Raw genomic sequence first — 21963 nt, 5'->3', positions numbered from 1 at the left:
CCTGGGATAGATTTAGGGTGACCAGATGTCCTGATTTTATAGGGACAGTCCCGATTTTGGGGTCTTTTTCTTATATAGGCTCCTATTACCCCCCACCCCCATCCCGATTTTTCACATTTGCTGTCTGGTCACCCTAGACAGCAAAACCCTGGGGATTGTGCAACCCCAGGCAGGGGTGACTCTAGGCACCAGCGAAGCAAGCAGCTGCTTGGGGCAGCCCATTTGCAGGGGCGGCAGCTGGCAGGGATCCAGCCTGGGAGATGAGAAACAAAAGGGGGCCCTGGGATGTGTAGTTCCTTGGTTAGCTCCCTGCCTATAAAGCTAGCTCTGGAGCAGGGAAAGAACTACATTTCCCAGCATTCCCTTGGCCACTATCAACAGGAAGGGAGGGGGAGGGAGTGTGGTAGCTAAAACTTCATGCTGCAGCTTGCTGTGAATGGAGAGCTCACTGCTAGAGCGGGGTGGCCCTGTGAATGGGGAACAAGTGTGCCCAAGGAGTAGAAGGCTTTGGCCCAGATATCCCCTTCAGAAGACATCCCCAGAGTGGATTAGGGATACTGGTGTGACCTCATCTTGCAGCCCCCAAAGAAGGAATTTGGTGGACTAAATGGACAGTGCACCTCTCTATCTGAATCATAGAATCATAGAATATCAGGGTTGGAAGGGACCTCAGGAGGTCATCTAGTCCAACCCCCTGCTCAAAGCAGGACCAAACCTAACTAAATCATCCCAGCCAGGGCTTTGTCAAGCCTGACCTTAAAAACCTCTAAGGAAGGAGATTCCACCACCTCCCTAGGTAACCCATTCCAGTGCTTCACCACCCTCCTAGTGAAAAAGTTTTTCCTGATATCCAACCTAAACCTCCCACACTGCAACTTGAGACCATTACTCTTCTTCTGTCATCTGTTACCACTGAGAACAGTCTAGATCCATCCTCTTTGGAACCCCCTTTCAGGTAGCTGAAAGCAGCTATCAAATCCCCCCTCATTCTTCTCTTCTGCAGACTAAACAATCCCAGTTCCCTCAGCCTCTACTCATAAGTCATGTGCTCCAGCCCCCTAATAATTTTTGTTGCCCCCCACTGGACTCTTTCCAATTTTTACACATCCTTCTTGTACTGTGGGGCCCAAAACTGGACACAGTACTCCAGATGAGGCCTCACCAATGTCGAATAGAGGGGAATGATCACGTCCCTCGATCTGCTGGCAATGCCCCTACTTATACAGCCCAAAATGCCATTAACCTTCTTGGGAACAAGGGCACACTGTTGACTCATATCCAGCTTCTCATCCATTGTAACTCCTAGGTCCTTTTCTGCAGAACTGCTTCCTAGCCATTCGGTCCCTAGTCTGTAACAGTGAATGGGATTCTTCTGTCCTAAGTGCAGGACTCTGCACTTGTCCTTCTTGAACCTCATCAGGTTTTTTTTGGCCCAGTCCTCTAATTTGTCTACGTCCCTCTGTGTCCTATCCCTACCCTCCAGCGTATCTACCACTCCTCCCAGTTTAATGTCACCTAAAAACTTGCTGAGAGTGCAGTCCACACCATCCTCCAGATCATTAATGAAGATATTGAACAAAACTCGCCCCAGGACCAATCCTTGGGGCACTCTGCTTGAAGGAGCCATTGATAACTACCCGTTGAGACTGATGATCTAGCCAGCTTTCTATCCACTTTATAGTCCATTCATCCAGCCCATATTTCTTGCTGGCAAGAACACTGTGGGAGACAGTATCAAAAGCTTTGCTAAAGTCAAGGAATAGCACATCCACTGCTTTCCCCTCATCCACAGACCCAGTTATCTCCTCATGGAAGCCAATTAGGTTAGTCAGGCATGACTTGCCCTTGCTGAATCCATGCTGACTGTTCCTGATCACTTTCCTCTCCTCTAAGTGCTTCAGAATTGATTCCCTGAGGACTTTTTCCAGGGACTGAGGTGAGACTGACTGGCCTGTAGTTCCCCGGATCCTCCTTCTTCCCTTTTTTAAAGATGGGCACTACAGTAGCTTTTTTCCAGTCATCCAGGACCTCCCCCGTTCACCATGAGTTTTCAAAGATAATGGTCAATGGCTCTGCAGTCACATCCGCCAAATCTTTTAGCACCCTTGGATGCGGCGCATCCCTCCCCATGGACTTGGGCTCGTCCAGTTTTCCTAAATAGCCCCGAAACACTTCTTTCTCCACCGAGGGCTGGTCACCTCCTCCCCATACTGTGCTGCCCAGTGCAGCAGTATGGAAGCGGATTTTGTTTGTGAAGACAGAGGCAAAAAAAACATTGAGTACATTAGCTTTTTCCACATCCCCTGTCACTAGGTTGCCTCCCTCATTCGGTAAGGAGCCCACACTTTCCATGACTTTCTTCTTGTTGCTAACATACCTGAAGAAACCCTTCTTGTTACTCTTAACATCTCTTGCTAGCTGCAACTCCAGGTGTGATTTGGCCTTCCTGATTTCACTCCTGCATGCCCGAGCAATATTTTTATACTCCTCCCTGGTCATTTGTCCAATCTTCAACTTCTTGTAAGCTTCTTTTTTGCGTTTAAGATTAGCAAGGATTTCACTGTTAAGCCAAGCTGGTAGCCTGCCACATTCACTATTCTTTCTACACATCAGGATGTTTTTTTCCTGCAACCTCAATAAGGATTCTTTAAAATACATCCAGCTCTCCTGGACTCCTTTCCCCCTCATGTTATTTCTCCCAGGGGATCCTGCCCATCAATTCCCTGAGGGAGTCAAAGTCTGCTTTTCTGAAGTCCAGGGTCTGTATTCTGCTGCTCTCCTTTCTTCCTTGTGTCAGGATCCTGAACTCAAACATCTCATGGTCACTGCCTCCCAGGTTCCCATCCACTTTTGCTTCCCCTACTAACTCTTCTCTGTTTGTGAGCAGCAGGTCAAGAAGAGCTCTGCCCCTGGTTGGTTCCTCCAGTCAGGGCCGGCTCCAGGGGTTTGGCCGCCCCAAGCAGCCAAAAAAAAAAAAAAGCCGCGATCACAATCGGGAGGTCCTTTGCTCCGAGCGGGAGAGAGGGACCCTCCGCCGAATCCCTGAAAGTACCACCCCACTCCCGAGTTGCCGCCCCAAGCGCCTGCTTGATAAGCTGGTGCCTGGAGCCGGCCCTGCCTCCAGCACTTGGACCAGGAAATTATCCCCTACACTTTCCTAAAACTTCCTGGATTGTCTGTGCACTGCTGTATTGCTCTCCCAGCAGATATCAGGGTGATTAAAATCTCCCATGAGAACCAGGGCCTACGATCTAGTAACTTCTGCTAGTTGCTGGAATAAAACCTTGTCCACCTCATCCCCTTGGTCTGGTGGTCTATAGCAAGCCTAGCACGGGAGATAGAAGCCTATTTTCAACAGCCTTTTTTTTTTTAAGTTTTATTTGTTTAAAGGGAAGACAGGGATATTGTATTGGAAAATTCCCCATATAAACAAAGAGTGGAACAAAAGAATAATAAAGGCACCTTGACTTTTCCTCATTTATGGAGGACAGTCTTATAATATGCATCCAGATATCGTCCAATCACAAGCTGAAAATTGATCCACTTTATTACACTTCTGTAACCATATGGGAACCAATTCTGTCTGTGTTCTGTGCACATATAAAATTCCTGCTGAATGACCTGCCCTGGGAGCAAGTTACCAATGACCCAGGGCTGGGGTGGAAGGAGGGTGCAGGTGGGGATGCGGGGTGGAAAGCCCAAGGCAGGGGTGGCAGGGGTGCAGGTGGAGGGGGCTGGGGCAGCAGGGGGTGTGTATGTAGGGGGGCACTGCTGGGGTGGCAGGGGGGAGCCCAGAGCTGGGGCAGCACGGGGTGTGTGGTGGAGAGCCCAGGGCTGGGATGGCAGGGGGGATGTGGGTCAGGGGGAGAGAGCCCAGGGCTGGGGCTGAAGGGGGGATGTGGGTCGGGGGGGAGAGCCCAGGTCTGGGTTGGCAGGGGGTGTGGTTCGGGGGGGGAGAACCCAGGGCTGGGATAACAGGGTGGTGCTGGTTAGGGGAGGCCCAGGTCTCGGGCAGCAGGGGCTGGCGGGGGGATCCCAGGTCTGGGGTGGGTGGCAGCCAAATTTTTTTTTTGCTTGGGGAGGCAAAAAACCTAGAGCCGGCCCTGACCCCAGGCAGTATCTTTGGGAATCACTGTATTAAATCTATGAATGGTTTATGTTCTACTGCATGTGGGAGGGTTACCACAGCTCCTCCAGGAAGAAAAACTGTGTGTGTGAGAATGGCGGGGGTGGGGGGAGGGTTGATTAAGGTGAACCAATGAGATTGTAACAACTCCAGAAAGGTAACAGCCTTTAGGGTGGTTTACACAGAGTGGTTCAAACTGGGTTACCAGAGACCATGAGACAAAGAAAGATTCCTGATATGAAAGGCTGAGTTTAAACAGACTCAGGGCCTTCATTTTGATTCAGCAAATGGGCAGGGCCTTCTGTCCACGGGGATCCCAACACTGAATAGTTGGAGGGACGTTGGTCTACCAGGCTGTCCATGAGGAAGACGGGTGAATTCTAGTGTGTTCAGCAAGTGTGGAGGAATTTTTATTGTTTTTAAAGAGTTCCTTGTGATACTTTCATCCTACTAACAAGGTGCAGTCTGCTGAGAGAGAGCTGTGTGGTGACTTGTAACTGCTGGCAATACACGGCTCATAGACCTTGGGGAGAACGCACAGCATTGGGGCTGGCCTGTGGGCAGACTGCTTTGCTGGGGGTATCACAGTGGAAGGCAGGGGGCTGTGCAGCATTAAAAACCCCAGGCCACAAAGAGGTGGGACAGGAGGTTCCCACTCAGAGACAGGTGATGGCTGGAAGCCTGAGTAGGCACTTCTGGAGTTGATCACGGGAGGGTGGGGGGATACAGATGTAGCTTTTCTGAAACTGTAAAGGTCCCTAGCTAATATCATCTCCAGATTTCATGGCTGGGCTGTTCCACTAACAAAATATTAAATGAGAGAGGAGTTAGGCACCCTCGGCCACCCCACCCAGCCCGGTATCGCCCCTCACCCTGACACCCTGCAGCCCCCCTGCTATTGCAGAGGCATTTCACACAGTGACACCAAACAGGACCCACCTCTGTGCTGTGCCCTGGCACTTCGCACCTGCGCCCCCAGGATGATTAAGACCAGGCAGAGCAGGGCCCCCAGGATAATGCAGATGACCACAGGCACCGTGACTCTCCCACTGTCAGTCTGAGGGCGGCGCTGGGGAGCTGTATGGAAATGAACATGCACAAGGGAGAGATTATCCTGTGAGAGTCAGGGGGCAGGGAGGGACAGGGAGCTCCCCAGTCACTCATTGCACGGCCCAGGACAGCAGGATAATGGACTGGGACAATCTATGTGCCATGGGGGCAGCTCACAGGCTGCTGTTTAAATCATGGGCCCCTGCTCTGTCAGCTGGAGCCAGCAGAGAGGCATCCTCTGGATCAGCAGCACCTGCAGCTCCCACCCAGGTGTCATTTGCCCTTGGATTTCACAGGCCATGGAAAGGAGCTCCTTCCCTCAGGCTGCAACTTGCAGCTCATCCACTGTCACCCAGCACCAGGGAAATTTAACACTTGATGGGAAGAGGGGGATGCTTTAAGTGGGGTATTTGGAGAATCTGTCCTCTCTGTCAGACCTGCAAAGGGAAAGGGAGGAGAGTTGGAGCCTGGAGTGAGGGGGAGGTGACATGTTTGTTCCCGGGGGGAACCTCACCACTGAGAGTCCCTGGTTGTCTCCAGCTGTCACCTCCACAAGCTCCATCAGAGCAGCACAGGGATGCAGGGGCTATGTGGGCTGATGCCTGAGCCAATCTGACCCCACAAAGGTCCCACCTCACAGCATCCATGATGCTCCTGAACACAGGAGATGGGAGGGCCTGGTCTGGGACCAAAGGGAGGCGGAGGGGGCTGATCCATCCTCCTCCTGAAAATTACAGCATGTAGCAGAAACATCTCCTGTCACTCACCTGAGCAATTCACAGCAGCATCTTCCTTATGACCACAGTTGCTCTCACCCCAGGGCTTGGCAGGACAGTCCCAGAGAGATGACTCTGTCCCTCGGCAATTCAATTTCTCCACCCAGATGGGACCAGTCCCCTCGCCGAATGCAGCCTTGTCCGGGGCAGATACAGCAGATCCACAGCCCAGTAGTTTACACACAACGTTAGCATCCGCCATGTCCCAGGAGTCATCACAAACTGTTCCCCAGGAGCCACGGTACCAAACCTCCACTCTCCCCGAGCATCCGTCCTCTCCTCCCACGACACGTAACTTCTCCTGGTCTGGAAATGCAGAAACCTCACATGTTATTGGGACAGCTGGGAAAGTCCTTAGGGACTAAGGGTGAGACACAGAGAAGCAGAGATACCTGTGCAGCTTGGAGAGTTCGGGCACTCGGTAAAAGGGGTCTGAGTTGATTTTGCTTTTTTTTCTATGGAGAGAAAAAGCTGAGGTGAATGCACTGGGCTGTGTGTGTGACGTGGGAGTAGAATTTATCTGTATTTTAAACCCATAATTTCAGCACTGTATGAACGGAAATGTGAACTCTCGGTCATTTAATACCTAACTAATTTGCTCCAGGCCAACATGCACCCAGACTTGTGGGGGATTCCAGTCTCGACCCAAATTGCACAGCCTGGGCCCATCTCTGTTCATCCCAAAAGGATTAATAACCACAGAGCTGCCTAAAGATGGGCTCTATAGAGAGGCTTTTCTTCGCTCTCACGCTACTATAGCACATTGTATAATTAATTGATTAACTTCCATGTTTGTTGTAAATCAGACAAATGTTTATACTTATAAAACATCATGAAAATATGTTTGTATCTTGTGTTGAGAATTTACATCGGCCTACACTGAGATGTGAACAACAACAAATTGTATCCTAATCCTTCAATTAATTGAACACATCGCGTATAAGTGTGTTTTCACGAGCACATGCAGGTAGTTTCAGAATTACCAGCGCAAGAAATATGGGTCTCTTCTGCTCGGTTATCACAGGACTTTGGATTCCAGGGCTCTGACGGGCACTGCCAGAGGGAGCTGTGCTGATCACTGCATGCAACATGGTCCAGCCATGTGGGACCAGAACCTTCTCCATATTCAAAGTCTCTTTCAATCTGTCCTCCATCCCCACAGTTCAGCTGTTTGCAGACAATTTTTGGGGTGTCTCCAGACATCTGATTGGAGCAAACACTGCCCCACGTCCCATTGTAGAAAACCTCCAACCGCCCAGCACAGTCACTGTTGCTCACCAGCCTCAGATCTGTGAATTCTAGAAGGAAATGCATGAAAAGGGAATTTAAATTGTCTGATTCTGAAAGAACTGGGGTGTGAAGAGTGAAATCCCAGCGATTGCAAACAATCCTGTGCATCATTCTGCAGGATCATCTGCTAGAGAACCACTCCAAGAATGAGAGACTCTTTTACACGTCACAGGCCTCCTAGAAATACAGTGGGCATCTCTGGAAGGCCACCATTTACCAGCAGCTACATACAGATTGTAATAGATTAAGGCCAGAGAGGATTGTGACATTGGCATTAGCTGAGAACTGACAATCTCATAGCTGGAGATCAGGCCAGGTCACCTGTGTGTTAGTTTTGCTCAAAACAGGTATTAGTCTTGTAAGAATGTATTTAGAGTTTAGACTCTATGAAATGGTTGTTAGTTGCTGCAGGCATTAATCTCACTTGTAATGGCTGTGGTCCATGCTACAAGAAAATATGTAAGTTTTGCCTTATAAGTTTGAAAATGTTTGCTCTGAACTTGTGAGCTCAAGTACGGGAATCATCTCCCCATCCATCCCGAAGGATTATCAAAATCAGATGGGCTATCAAGGATCATCACAATATACAGGATTGGTTAATGGCCTTATCACACCCATGGAGCAGCATCTGCAGAAGGCCTCATCCCATCGCTTTGAAGGCTGGAAGAGGGAAATAAAAATAGTAGATGTGATGATTGTCCATCTTTTTTGCTGTTTGAACTGTGACAGGGCTAGAGACACCAAACTGAAGCCAGAGACCCCAAGGGGTTACCCCTGAGTCAGCGCTGAAGGACATTTGGAATTGACAGATCACTACAATTCTGTCCCTCCTAGGATATAAATGGTAACTCATTTGTGTGTAGATGATTACTTGCTTTAACCTGTAAAATAACCCCTTTTTTTCCCCGCCTTAGTCAATAAACCTGTATATAGTTTATTACAGGATTGGCTACAGGCATTGTCTTTGGTGTAAGATCCAGGGTACCAACTGATCTGGGGTAAGTGACTGGTCTCTTGGGACTGGAAGCAACTAGAACGTGGTGTGATTTTTGGTGTGAATGACCAATTATCACCAAGTCCAGTTGTCTGGGAAGATAGATACATGTCTACCCCACTGTAACAGGACCCGATATAACACGGGTTCGCGTATAGCGTGGTAGCAGCGGAGCTCCGGCGGCGCTTTCAAGGGTCCGGGTCTCCAGCTGCTGCGGGGAGCCCAGGGCCCTTTAAATCACCGTTAGAGCCCTACAACCGCTACCCTGAGGCTGCCGCAGCAGGGCTCGCTGGCGATTTAAAAGGCACGGGCTCCCCGCAATGGCCGGAGCCTGGAGCTCTTTAAATCATCACTGGAGCCCTGCCACCGCTAGCCCGATATAACGGGGTTTCAGCTATAACACGGTAGGGATTTTTGGCGCCCCACAACCACGTTATAGCACGGTACAGGTGTGTATTGATCCAGGACTACGTTCCCTCTAAGCTGTGTGGCCACATGGCTGCAGAGAAGAATATCAAGGGCCACGTAGGCATGTAGCCACAGGGGCCTGGATTGGAGAGGTGCCTCTTCCCCAGCCCCGAACCTGCTGCAGCTGGGGACAGGCGCCTCTCCCCTGGCCCCAGCCCTGGATCTGCCACGTCCGGGGAGAGGTTCCTCTCCCCTGATTCCAGATTTGCTGCAGCAGGGAAAGTGATGCCTCTCCCCTGGCCACAGGCTGCTGCAGCAGGCAGGGGTGGCTCCAGGCCCCAGCACGCCAAGCGCATGCTTGGGGCAGCAAGCCACTGGGGGCACTCTGCCGGTCACTGCGAGGGCGGCAGGCAGGGTGCCTTCGGCGGCATGCCTGCGGAGGGTCCGCTGGTCCCGTGGCTTCGGCGGACCTCCCGCAGGCACGCCAAAGCCGCGGGACCAGCGGACCCTCCGCAGACAAGCTGCCGAAGGCAGCCTGCCTGCTGTGCTTGGGGCAGCAAAATGCCTAGAGCCGCCCCTGGCCTCAGGAGAAGGCTTGGGGGAGTCGTCTCTTTCCTCCGCAGCTCCAGGGCAGCCTGCACCCCAAACCATTCATCCATGGCCCCACCTCATAGACCACACCCCCAGCTAGAGCCCTCACCCACCAAGTACTCCAACTCTCTGCCCAGCCCTGATCCCCATCCTGCACCCTGAACACTTAATCTCCAGGCCCACCCCAGAGCCCTCACCCCTAACCAGAGCCCTCAGCCCCCACACTGTAACCCTCTGCCCCAGCCCTGAGCCCCCTCATGACCCCAAGCCCCTCATCCCTGGCCCCACCTCAGAGCCCGCACCCCCAGCCAGAACCCTCACCCTGCACACTGCCACCCTCTGCACTAGCCCTGAGCTGCCTCCCATTCCCTCAACACCTTACCCCCAATCCCGCCACACATCATCTCTATACTGGTGCACATAACAAAATTCATACCACACATGGATGTAAAAAATTAGAGGGAACATTGGTCCAGGAGTTCACATCTGCTACTGTCTTGCTGATATCTACTTGTAGAACACACCACCAGTTTGGGGTATTACCTTGTTTCTCACCATCTGCCCTGAAGTGGGCACTCAGAACCGTGAGCCTCACCAGACAGCATGACAGGGATCATGAGATCAAATAGTTTGACCTTCTGTGAAACAGCTGCATAAAGCCTAATGACTTGAGTATGACAAAAGCAGAACTTCCAGAAAGGCATCCGGTCTAGACAGGAAGACTTCAAGAGATGCAGAATGCACCATTTCCCTGGAAGTTTGTTCTGATTGTTAATCATCCTCCCTGTTAAAAACCTGGGACTTATTTCTGAGGTGAATTTGTCTGGTTTCGGGTTCCAGCTGTCGACTCTTGTTCTGCCTCTCTCTGATAGATTAAAGAGCCCTTTAGTAAGTGGTATGTTCTCCTCATGAAGGAACTTATGCACTGTAATCAAGTCACCTATTGATTGTCTTTATAAGCTAAACAGATTCAGTATCTTAAATCTCTCACTGTAAGTCTTTTATTCAAGCCATCAGATCACTTTTGTGGCTATTCTCTGCTCCCTTTCCAATTTTTGTGGACATCAGAACTGGGCACACTATTCCAGTATCTGTCTCGCCAGTACCAGGTATAACACTAAAATTTAGTCCCCGCTCCTACTCACTACTCTCCTGTTTACACATCCAAGATTTGCATTAGCCCGTTTTGCCACACAGGGCACTGGGACCTCATGTTCAGTTATTTTTCCACTAGGACCCTACAACCTTTTCAGTCACTGCTTTCCATGATACAGTCTCCTTCAGACACCTGAGATGCAGCATTCTAACATTAGGGAAATCTTGCAATATCTCCAGTATCTCTGGGTGGGAGCTGAGGACTTTCTAATGGTGACCCTGGTAGGTAGGTACACAAGGGAAAGGGAGGCAGAAACAGTTAGGGAGAGTCTCATTCTCAGTGATCGCCTTAAACATCTGCCCCCTCCATTAAATCCGCTGGTAACACGGCTCACAAGCGCATTCACAGAACAGACCTGAGCACAGAACTCCTGCGTCCTCTTTGTGTCTGCAGTTGTGCTGGCCCCAGCCCCTGGAAGGACATGACCAGAGATCGGATTCATTCCCAGAACAGTTCACATCATCCAGCCAGATCTGCCCGGATCCTTCCCCATAATGAGCAGAGACAGTTGCATTAATGGCACGTCCACATCCCAGTTGTTTGCAGACGACATTGGAGTCCGGTAGGTCCCAGAAATCATCACAGACTGTCCCCCAGCTGCCATTGTAATAAATCTCCACTCTCCCAGTGCAGTGACCTGTCCCATTCACCAGTCTGATCTGTCTGCTCCCTGCAGGGATAGATCCCAGCTGTTAATATGTATTTTCCTACTGAACAGAAAATGTTTGTGAGATTTGGAAATAAATCACCTGAACAAATGACACCGACATCCTCAGCAATTCCTGCCTGGGTTGTCTCAGATGTTGAGTTGTCACAGAGAGTCAGATGTGTCTCGTTTCCTGCACACTGGACACTTCTCAGCCCCACGGGGCCCGTTCCTTGTTCTGACTTAGGGGGGTTATAAGTTTTCTCAGCGATGCCACACTGGAGCTCCCTGCACACCACACTGGCATCGTTCATGTCCCACTGGTCATCCAGCACTCTGCCCCACACACCATGGAGGGAAATCTCAACTCTCCCATCGCACGGGCTCTCTCCATTCAGCAGCCTGAGTGATTCAGAGCGACCTGGGCTCAGGAGAGATGGGAAACACACTGAAGAACACTCCCTGTTATACCCTAAAAATAATACAGTGTGAAATTATGGACTGTTTCTAAAGAAGAAGGTTTGAGCCAGTGATCAGAGTGTGTCACAGTGTTAAAGGGAACGACCTCTGTCAGAAGACACTTATTCTTTTCACTCTATAAGTGGAAGGTGCTATAAGAATTGTAACACTCTGAGCTTGACAGCTGGGCTTGCTAGCAGCCCCTGTAAATGAATGAGCGAGGGAATTCCTGCAGGTTACTGATTGGGAAAATAGTCTCTGTGTGTGGTGGTGGAATGGCTGCTGAGGTTTGTAGTCCCTTTATCCAGGCTTAAATGCCTGGAAGCCAGTGAATGGTGTCTGCACAAGCACTAAGCAGGTGGGTTGTGAATGATTTAGGCAAGTTTGCTTGGAGGGAGTTTGACCAATGGAAGAGCAGGGTTCATGGTGGTCAGGAACAGGTTATTGTTGGTAAATTATCTTAGTTCTCTCTGATCTTTGCTCAGTAGGTGGCAACTTTCTTGGTTCACCTGGGTCCAGTGCAGGAGCTCCCAGTATGTGATAATTCCCGGCACTGGTGGTTCTGATTGGAGCTGTCCCCTGAAGTGTGGTGTCATCTCTGAGCCCAAAGTGAGATTCCAGCTGATCAATTCACACCACAATAAGCAGGTTTTGTGGGGGGCAGGGATGGAGACATTCTCTATTGATGAATATTGTGACTTCCTTGGGATGTGAATCTCAGTCTTTGAGTGTGTCTCAGAATCAGTGAGTCCTACAGCAAGGTGGTAAGTTAGGAATTACTCAGGGCTGGTCTACACTGGGGGGGGAGGGATCGATCTAAGATACGCAACTTCAGCTACGTGAATAGCGTAGCTGAAGTAGATGTATCTTAGATCGGGTTACCTACCGTCCTCATGGCACGGGATTGACGTCTGTGGCTCCCCCTGTCGACTCCGCTACCACTGTTCGCATTGGTGGAGTTCCGGAGTCGACAGGAGCACGTTCGGGGATCGATATATTGCATCTAGATGAGATGTGATATATCGATCCCTGAGAAATCGATTGCTACCCGCCGATACGGCCGATAGTGAAGACGTACCCTCACTGAGTTCAGACACAGGTGCAGCCAGGAGAGACTGACAATGGTAAAAGACAACAGCAGAATAAGTGCAGGGGACATCCACCATCTCTGTCAGGTACAGTATGTGCTAGTATGGCAACCTGACGGGTGCAGTGTGTGTGCACTGGACTCAAACAGCTCAAGGATCTTGGTAGCCAAATAACATTTCAAGGCTAAGAGTGAAATCCTGACCCCACTGAAGGCAATGGTAAAACCTCCATTGACTTCAACAGAGCCGGCAGTCCGCCCTAAGACTGAAGCAGGAGAATGCCTGTTTGCAGCTAGTGTAGTGCAGGGGTGTAGCCACAGGTGGGCCATGACCCACCCAGTTAGCATCCAGACCCACTCAAATCAGGGCCAAAGCCCCCCGAACCCACAGGCTGGGACTCCTATCCCTGGCTCTGTGTCCACCAGCCTGGCCATGTCTTTCTCCTGCCAGTGCCATGCGCTGCTTCCCTGGTCTCTGACCCCAGTGCTAGCTCCGTGGGAGGTGTGCCTTGTGTGGGCAGGGGTGGTTGAAATCCAGGGCTAGTGCTGGGGCCAGAGACCAGGGCAGCAGCTCCTAGCATCAGCAAGAAAGGGACACGGCTGGGTTGACGCACATGAAGCCAGGGTCAGGAAGGGTGCATGGAGCTCGAGCCCCAGTGGGACCCCTCTTCTCCACAAGGGCACACCTAGGTGACCAGATGTCCCAATTTTATAAGTACAGTCCTAGGGCTTTTTCTTATATAGGTGTCTATTACCTCCCAAAACCTGTCCAATTTTTCACATTTGCTATCTGGTTACCCTAGGCTCACCCCGCAGCCTGTGTGGCCTGGGCAGCCTCAGCTTTGGGTACCTGCTGAGCGGTAAGGGCCGGCTGGAAGGGGTGGAGGGAGGCAATCCCCCTCCCTCCTGCCCCCTCCCTAGGACACCGGATCCCTCCTGCACCCTTCCCTCTGCCCCTCCCATCATTGCCCACCCCCCGAAAGCTGAGGCCCACCCAGGTTTCCTGTCCTAGCTATGCCACTGGTGTAGTGTGAGGGTAGAGAGTAGATTTGGGGCTTTCTGAGAAGGCTCAAGGATATAACTGGGTACCACAGCCCATCAGGAAGGCCAGATGGGATCACAGCAGATGGAGCTTGTACAGAAGGGACCAGGTGCTTTTCCTTAGAAGAGATTCTCCATGCAGCAATTGTAGGGAGAAATCAGCATCCCTATGTGCTGAGGAGTTCCCTCCGAGAACCAGGGTATGGGCTGGGTAGGTAGTTAGGAGAGTCAGGGCAGGGCTGCAGGGAATTCAGTTAGGAATGCAGGTAGCAGCCTCTGTGAGAAGCAGGAGAACTGGGAGGTGAATTGCCCCCAAGGTACAAAGGTATCAGCTGTAAAGAGGAGAGTAGAGGTCTGTTGTGAGTGCTGGGCAGGGCCCTATAGGCTTAGTCATGGTGTGAACCAGTGACTGTGGGCTCTGTGGGAAACAGTCCTGGAAGCTACGTGTCCATTACGAAGAAGGTTGAAATCCCTATGGAGACTCTGTACATGGATTTTAAGATGGGGCAGAGAAGGAGGTTGCAACTTCATTCAGCAGGAGGGATCACTTTGATGAGGGGAGAAGCAGATGATCCCAATGGCCTCTTTGGGTCTTAAAACTCTGCGGATCTATAGACCCAGAAGATGGGCTCCATTTAGCCACAAGGGAACCAGATTGGCTGGCCACTAACATTAAGTTTTCTAGTGAATTATTTTTCCCGTAGGGTCCTGGACACTTTCAGTGTCCAGGATGGATAAATCGCGGTTGTGCAGCATCAGGCTGTTGCCTGTGCGACCTCTGCCTCATTCACTTTAGAAACTGGAAGGCCTATAGAGAATGACCAAGAAGCGCAGGAAGAACTAGGATGCGCTTGTTAAGAGCAGTGACCGTCATTCAATAGAGCTCAGTTCTGTTCCTGCCTCTGCCGCAGACTTCAAAGGTGATGCTGAGCAGGTCTCTTAAGCCAGTTTTTATGGGATGTGATTTGCAGAAGTACTGAGCACTCACAACTGCTGCTAGGGTCAAGACAAGATGTGGCTGCTCAGCTCTTTTGCAGCCAGGCAGTGTGGTCGAGGGGAATGAGCACAGAGCTGCAAGTAAAAACACTGAGTTTTATCCTGTCTCTGCTGCTGACTCACTGGGTGGCCTTGGGCAAGTCACTTTGCTTTTCTCTTTCAGTTTCACCATTTGTAATATGGAGCTAATAATAATACGTACCACCTGCTTCCCTGGAGTTTGGTGAGGGTTTATTAAAATGTAGAGAGTACTTTGAACACACAAAGCTCTGCAGAAATGGTGAGTACTCTGAAGAATGAAGCCCTGAGGGTCTCAGGTTGCTGCCCACTCACCCCAAGTTTAGAATTTTGGCTTTAATATTGTATGTAAAATTTTCAAAAGCAGCTAAATGATGTAGGAGCCTAAGGGCCATTTTCAGGAGTGACTTAGGCAGCAAGAGGGAGAAGTCTGCATGGTTCTTGGGCTCCTACGTTACTGGAGAAAATGGGATTTAAGTCTCTAAGTCACTTAGGCACTTTTGAAAATGTTATTCTTGGGCTTCTAAGTGCCTAAGTCACTTTTGAAATGGGCATCATAAGAATCTGTTATCTCCTGGGGTGTTATGAAGAAAAATTCATTAATGTTTGGCATTCTCATATTACGGTGATAAGCACCATAGAAAAGCCCATGAAGAAGTTAATTCTGTATTCAGTGCAGTGTTTGTATGGTATATAGAGTGAATAAGGCCCTAGATCACACGTTGAATGATGAGGATAAAAATAAATATTCAACAGCTCCCCCATTGCCTGAGCACTATCCTCCCAGTGCACTGAAGGAGGCAGGAGCAGGGTTTAGGTGAGAATAATAGGATGTGTGCATACAGTTAGACTCTATCATAATGCATATGCGCAAGGGAGGATGGGGGACTGAATTAACATTTCATAGGTAACCTTAACTCTGGTATTTTCTAATTATTGTGCCTTTGGCTTTGACTAAATAAACTAAATAATGTGGTTTAATATTTTATTTTTTTAACTAAAATGTAAATATTAGAGTGGGTCAACAATCCAAATTTTTTTCTGTGAAGTATTTTGAATGCAGTATTTCAATTTTTACACAGATCTGAGATACTGGCATGTGGAAATGGAATGCAAATTTTTGTTTAACTAAAATGTTGATTCATTTCAACTTTTGGAAAATGAAACATTCATTTTCCTTTCCAGTTTTTGGATTGACAGGTTTGCCACTTCCTCCCTGCTTCTATTTTTTATCTTTTCTTTCACTGTAAAAAGTTAGAAAAAAGTAAAAAAGTAAGAATGCAGGGGGAAAAGTCTTTTGATTTTTTTCAGTTGGCAAGGTATGAAGAAAGTAATATATATATATAAATATATATATATATATATATATATATATATATATATGCAAAAAAACCCACACAAGTGAGTGAAATCATTTCTTTCTCTGTGGTGTGCTACCAAAATTGCCTGTAGGAACTCATGTGAGAAGAGGGAAATGGTGATTTTCAGCAGTTTGTAATTCAGACAAACCTGGAAGGAATCTCACTGCACTAGGAGAGGGCACCTCCCTGGCTCCAGCACTGACCCCTTCCCAAATTGCAAAGGCTGCAGCAATCAAGGAAGGTGCAAGAGCTTATCAAGAAGGTGCTGAGAATAATTTTATACTAGAAAATGTGAAGCAACCTCCATATTAGGAGTCACAACCAGCTCCCCCTCCAATTACTATTGGAGGAGCCTGGGGACAATGAGTTCATGACATTTATGAAACCCGAAGGACAAAGTGCTGCCCCTGCTCCGCTGCCATGCGTAAAGGATGGAGTTGTTGATGTTTTTAGTGGAGAATCCAGGGCTTTCCCAGCTCACAACTATTCTTTTGTGATAATATTATTTACTTACATTTTATCTTTAATACATTTACTATTATTATATGTGGTTTAGGATCTAGCTCCCCCTCCCCTTGCTGTGCCTTGAGGTTCCCCTGCTCTGGGGTCAGTGTCACACACTGAGGGGCAGGTGTCCTTAATCCAGCATCTCTCCTGCACTTACCTGAGCAAATCACACTGGCATCATTGTTGTGAGAGCACTGAGAAGCTCCCAGGGCAGTAACAGGGCACTGGCTCAAATGGGTTTCAGTCCCTTTACAGTGATATGTGTCTGTCCAGACAGAGCCAGTTCCCTTCCCAAAATACCCTCCTCCTGGAGCCGATACAGCGAACCCACAGTCGAGCTGACGACAGAGAACGTTGGCGTCTGGTAAATCCCAGCGTGAGTCACAGAGGGTTCCCCAGGTACCAAGAACCTGGATCTCCACCCTCCCTGAGCACGCTGTGCTGCCGTTCACCAGCCGGAAACCTGTGTGCCGAAGGGAGAAGGGGTTTAGAGAGGGAGCATTTAAGATATTCTATATTAAGTATTAAAGAAAAGGAAAGTCAGGGGGGATTGAGTCCATTCCCACTATATTGGATTGTTCAGGTTTTACTAGAAGCTGATAGCAGCCCTATTATCCCAGCTCCCTACAGACTTAGATTATTTATTGCTGCACCCTACTTTAGAATACACAACACTGGGATTTTAGAGACATTGTGTCAAATTCTTACGTGAGCATATGACATTTGCATGTGAGCATGTCGGACTCCCGTGTGATACCCTGGGACAGTACACGTGGTGTGACTCATTCCCTACACACTGGAATTCCTCAGTCCAGATTGGTCCATGTCCTTTTCCGAAGTGAGCTCCTCCTGGGATAGATAGAGCTATTCCACACTGTAGTCCATTACAGATAACACTGGCAGCCTTGAGATCAAAGTGTGCATCACAGATTGTAGCCCAGGTGTCTCCATGTCTTACTTCCACACGTCCTGAGCAGGCACTGTCCCCTCCAGCCAGCTGGAGCTCAACGTGGCCTAGAAAGCCAATGAAGGATGAAAATTACAAAGGAGCCTTAGGGAGTTAGGTGTTCCACTGCCCTAGAACTTTGGCCAAAAGCCCGTCCTGGTGCATTGGGGCAGTGCAGGCAGCAATTAGAAATTTTAAAAATAAGTATAAAAAATGGAAAGAGGGGAATTCATAGTAATCAATATACATTAGAAATTATGAAATCGATAAGGGAAGCTAAAGCTATCGGAAAAAAATCCATGTTTGGCTGGGCTATGAACAAGAATGAGAATTTTTAAAAATATATTAGGAGCGAAAACAAACAAACAAATCCTAACAAAGGAGTAGGCCCATTACAAATGGAGATGGTAAAATAGTTTATAATTATGCAAATAAGGCAGAAGTGTTCAATAAATATTTCTGGTTTTGGATAGAAGTACGATGTGTATTCATACTATGTGAAGAGGGTGAACCACTCTGCAGTCCATTGGTAACTAAGGAGGATGTTAAACAGTATCTACTGGGGATAAACTTTTTAAAAAATCAGCAGGCCTGAATAGCTTATCAAATCTTGGAATAAATGGAAATGTAGGACTGGAAGGAACCTCACGAAGTCAGCTAGTCCATCCCCCCACACCAGGGGCAGCTCCAGGCACCAGCGCAGCAAGCGCATGCCGGGGGTGGCAAGCCACAGGGGGCGGGCTGCCAGTTGCTGAGGGCAGTCAGTTCACCTTCGGCAGCATGCCTACGGGAGGTTCCGCCGGTATTTCAGCGCGAGACTGGTGGACACTGATGGAGCAGGACTGGTGGTCCTCCCGCAGAAACGTCGCCGAATCCACATGACCGAGGAAATGTGGCTGACTGCTGTGCTTGGGACAGCAAAAAACATAGAGCCCCACACCATGACAGGTTTAAGTATAGCTAGTCCATCCCTGATAGATATTAGTCTAACTTGTTCTTAAAAGTCACCGATGATGGGGATTCCACTTAATTATCCTTATAGTTAGAAGGTTTTTCCTAATATCTGACTTGACTCTCCCTTGCTACAATCTAAGTGGATTACTTCTTGTCCTATCCATCATAGACAGAGAGCCCAAATAAGACACAGTGCTCCAGCTGAGATCTCACCAGTGCTGAGTACAGCAGGACAATTGCCTCCTCTGTCTTACATATGACAATTCTGTTAATAAAATCCAGAATGACATTTCCTGTTTTCAAAATAGCATCACCCATTTCAGTTTCTGATCCATTTTCTGCAGTACTGCTGCCTAGTCAGTTATTCCTCGTTTTGGATTTTTTGCATTTGATTTTTCCTTCCTAAGTCTAGTACTTTGTACTTGTCTTTACTAAATTTTAATTTACTGATTTCAAACCAATTCTCCAATGTATCAAGGTCATAATGAATTCTAAAACTCTAATCCAAAGAGCTTGTGACCCCTCCCAGGTCTGTATCATCCACACATCTTATAAGTTTATTCTCTACTTCATCATCCAAATCATTAATGAAAATATTGAATAGTACCAGGCCCAGGAGAGTGATATTATTTATGTATCCATAGGAACACAGTGACAGGATGGTTTAATGGGTGAGCCCCTGCTGCAGTGACCAGAGCTTGGGAGCTGCGGCCACTTTGGCACTGGCTGTTGCAGAGATGTTACTGCTCTGGTGCCTCCCAGGGCTGTTGCAGCCGCCTCCCTGCTGGGGCTGTTGCTGCTGAGGGGACACCACATGCTGGGCTCCCACTCCCTCCTCCTATTCCTGTATCTCCTTCCCGTCCCCATCCCATCCCCCTGCCGCTGCCCCGTGCCCCCTGCCATCCCCCTTCCTCTCGCCCCTGTCCCCTGCCCCATCCCCCTCTCCCAGTGTCCTCTGCCTCCCTGCAGGTACACACCTTTCTACAGGTAATGGGAAGGCACTAGGACCCAGGAAGCAGTGTCCAGCTGCAGAGGAAGCAACCGGAGCAGCTACCCTCAACCTCAGGAGAAGTGACTCCATCACGCTCCCTCTGCTCCCTGCACTGACCCTGCATGCCCCCCCCCATGCCTTGCCTCTGCCAATGCCCCCCTGCTCCTTCCCAAACTATGCCCATCCTGTCTATCCTGTGCACTGAATGAGGCAGGGGTCTCATGGAGTCCCAGTTTCCCCCCTGTTCTCTGTGCTGTCCCACCCCTCCGGGACCCTCATCTATTCTGTTTCTCACTCTTACTCTTGCCTTGGGTTGTCCTGTTTGCCCCCAGCCCCAGTTTCCTTCCCTGGATGTCTCATCCAGTCTCAGGGTTTCTCTCTACACACACTTAGCTTGTGGCAAATGGGTGTAAATTTACCTCACACTAGCCTGCTGCACACTGAGTGTCTGTGTGGAGCCTGCTGCTGCGCACTAACATTTCCCTAGTGCTTGGAAATGGGATAGATCAAAGCACACAAGGGAACTGTTAGGGCTTCTCTTTGCTACCACACTAAAACAGTGCCACTGTATCAATGCAGCGGTGCCGATTTAGTGCTTCTGGTGAAGACATGTTATGTCGATGGGAGAGCGCTCTGCTGTCTGCATAATTAGTCCGCCTCATCGAGAGGCATAAGCTCTGCTGATGGGAGAGTGTCTCCCACTGACATAGTGTGATGCAGACACTCCTTTAAGTAAATGTAAGTTACATTGCTCAAGGAAGGGGGGTTGTTTTCATACCACTGAGCGACATAACTTACATCAACTTAAGCAGTAGTGTAGACAAGGCCTCAGTGTGCAGCCAGACTGTCCACATGGACACTTGGTGCCTGGGAGGACAGTGCAGGGGAGATTTACACCCCATCTTCCCACAAACTAAATGTTCATGTAGATCTGCTCTCAGTCTCCCCTACCCCACCCTGGCTGCTTATTCCAGTCTCTTTGCCCAGTTAGTCTTAGACTCCCCCAACACCCTGGTTCCTGATCTGGTCTGTTTTTCCTCACCCACCTCCAGTTCCTCCCCACTGGTTCCCAGTCCCACACTCCTCACTCAGCCAGTGCCAATTTCCCCAGCTCCCAATCTCCTTGATCAGCAAGTCACAGTCTCTCCCCACTCACTCCCTGTCCTAATCGCCCTGCCTAGCCAGTCCGAGTCTCTTTCCCCTTCCTCCTGGTCCCAGGCTCCTTGCCCAGCCAGTCCCCATCTCCCGCTTTCTCTCCCAGTCCCAGTTTTTCTCCATCCACCAGACTCCAGGCTCAGAATATTCCCCCTCCATCCTTGTCCTCATCTAATTTCCCCTCTCACCCTGGTCTGTGTTCAATTCAGGTGGCTTCCTCCCCACACTGCCTCGGCCCAGTAGGTGGAAACAGTCTCCCTCATCTCAGGGTATGTCTTCACTACCCGCCGGATCGGCGGGTAGCAATCGATTTCTATGAGTTCGATATATCGCGTCTCATCTAGACGCGATATATCAAACCCTGAACGCGCTCCGGTCGACTCCGGAACTCCACCGGAGCGAGTGGCGGTAGCGGAGTCGACGGGGGAGCCGCGGACGTCGATCCCGCGCCGTGAGGACGGGTAAGTAATTTGAGCTAAGATATTCATGTAGCTGAAGTTGCGTATCTTAGATCGACCCCCCCAAGTGTAAACCAGGCCTCAGTTCTAGTGCCTTGTGCCACTCTGTTCTAGTGCCTGGTGCCACAGCAGCCAGGAGCATAATTTCAGCATAATTTTATTGGTTATACATCTTGCCACTGCTGCAACCCATCTTCCGGGACCGTCACTTTGTTTCAGTGAAGGGGATTGTGTGCTGCAATGATCCTCAGAGCTATGCTGTCTGGAGCTTCATTTTTCTTCACATTTGGTTTAATGAGAAGATCCCAGAAGACTTGAGAAATGCCAACATTGTTACCATCTTTAAAAAAGGAGATAAGTTGGAGTGTGGAAATTATTGTGGCATTGCCTTGCTATCTACAGCAGGGGAAACTCTCGCCCGTATCCTCTTAAACTGATTACTTCCCATTGCTGAGGAAATATTGCCAGATTCTCAGTGTGGTTTTAGACCATCTTGAGGGACAACCGACATGATCTTCCTTGCCCACCAAATTCAGGAAAAGTCTCGGGAGCAAAATCAGGACCTGTACATGGCCTTCATTGATTTGACAAAGGCCTTCGACTCTGTCAATCGTGAAGCCCTGTGGAAGGTGCTGCCCAGATTTGGCTGCCCTCCAAAATTTATTAATGGAGTTCACATTCAATACAGAATGCATGGGCGGCTTAATAATCTTTGATGTTTCAGCTTTAAGTCTAAGGTCCTCAGGGCATCCATTACTGACCTTCAGTACACTGATGATTGTGTAATCATCACGCACACTGAGAATGCCCTTCGGTCCACACTGGATTTTTTTGCACAAGTTTACCGACACCTATGACTCTCACTCAATATCAAGAAAACTAAACTAAAGGGCTCCATCAGTCTGCTTCAGGCCTTGCACATGACCCACCAGAAATCACCATCAAGGGACAGG

At 49.2% G+C, this 21963-nt stretch overlaps 1 protein-coding gene across 1 annotated transcript in view; it reads right to left on the bottom strand.

Annotated features, from left to right (window-relative positions):
* LOC120394381 (antigen WC1.1-like) overlaps window positions 1-21963 on the bottom strand; it is a 181434-nt gene that overhangs the window by 128790 nt on the left and 30681 nt on the right. Inside the window, exons 3-10 of the mRNA XM_039518613.1 lie at window positions 17215-17520; window positions 16664-16969; window positions 11141-11458; window positions 10747-11061; window positions 6936-7250; window positions 6345-6407; window positions 5944-6258; window positions 5066-5203 (exon numbers count right to left, since the gene is read on the bottom strand). Of these exons, the coding sequence (XP_039374547.1) occupies window positions 5066-5203; window positions 5944-6258; window positions 6345-6407; window positions 6936-7250; window positions 10747-11061; window positions 11141-11458; window positions 16664-16969; window positions 17215-17520 (2076 nt within the window). The remainder of the gene's footprint in view (window positions 1-5065; window positions 5204-5943; window positions 6259-6344; window positions 6408-6935; window positions 7251-10746; window positions 11062-11140; window positions 11459-16663; window positions 16970-17214; window positions 17521-21963) is intronic.

The sequence above is a fragment of the Mauremys reevesii genome, unplaced genomic scaffold, assembly GCF_016161935.1.
Source record: "Mauremys reevesii isolate NIE-2019 unplaced genomic scaffold, ASM1616193v1 Contig53, whole genome shotgun sequence".
In the NCBI taxonomy this organism is placed as follows: Eukaryota; Metazoa; Chordata; order Testudines; family Geoemydidae; genus Mauremys; species Mauremys reevesii.
Note: the sequence above shows the minus strand (reverse complement) of the source record. Positions and strands in the feature narration are given on the sequence as shown.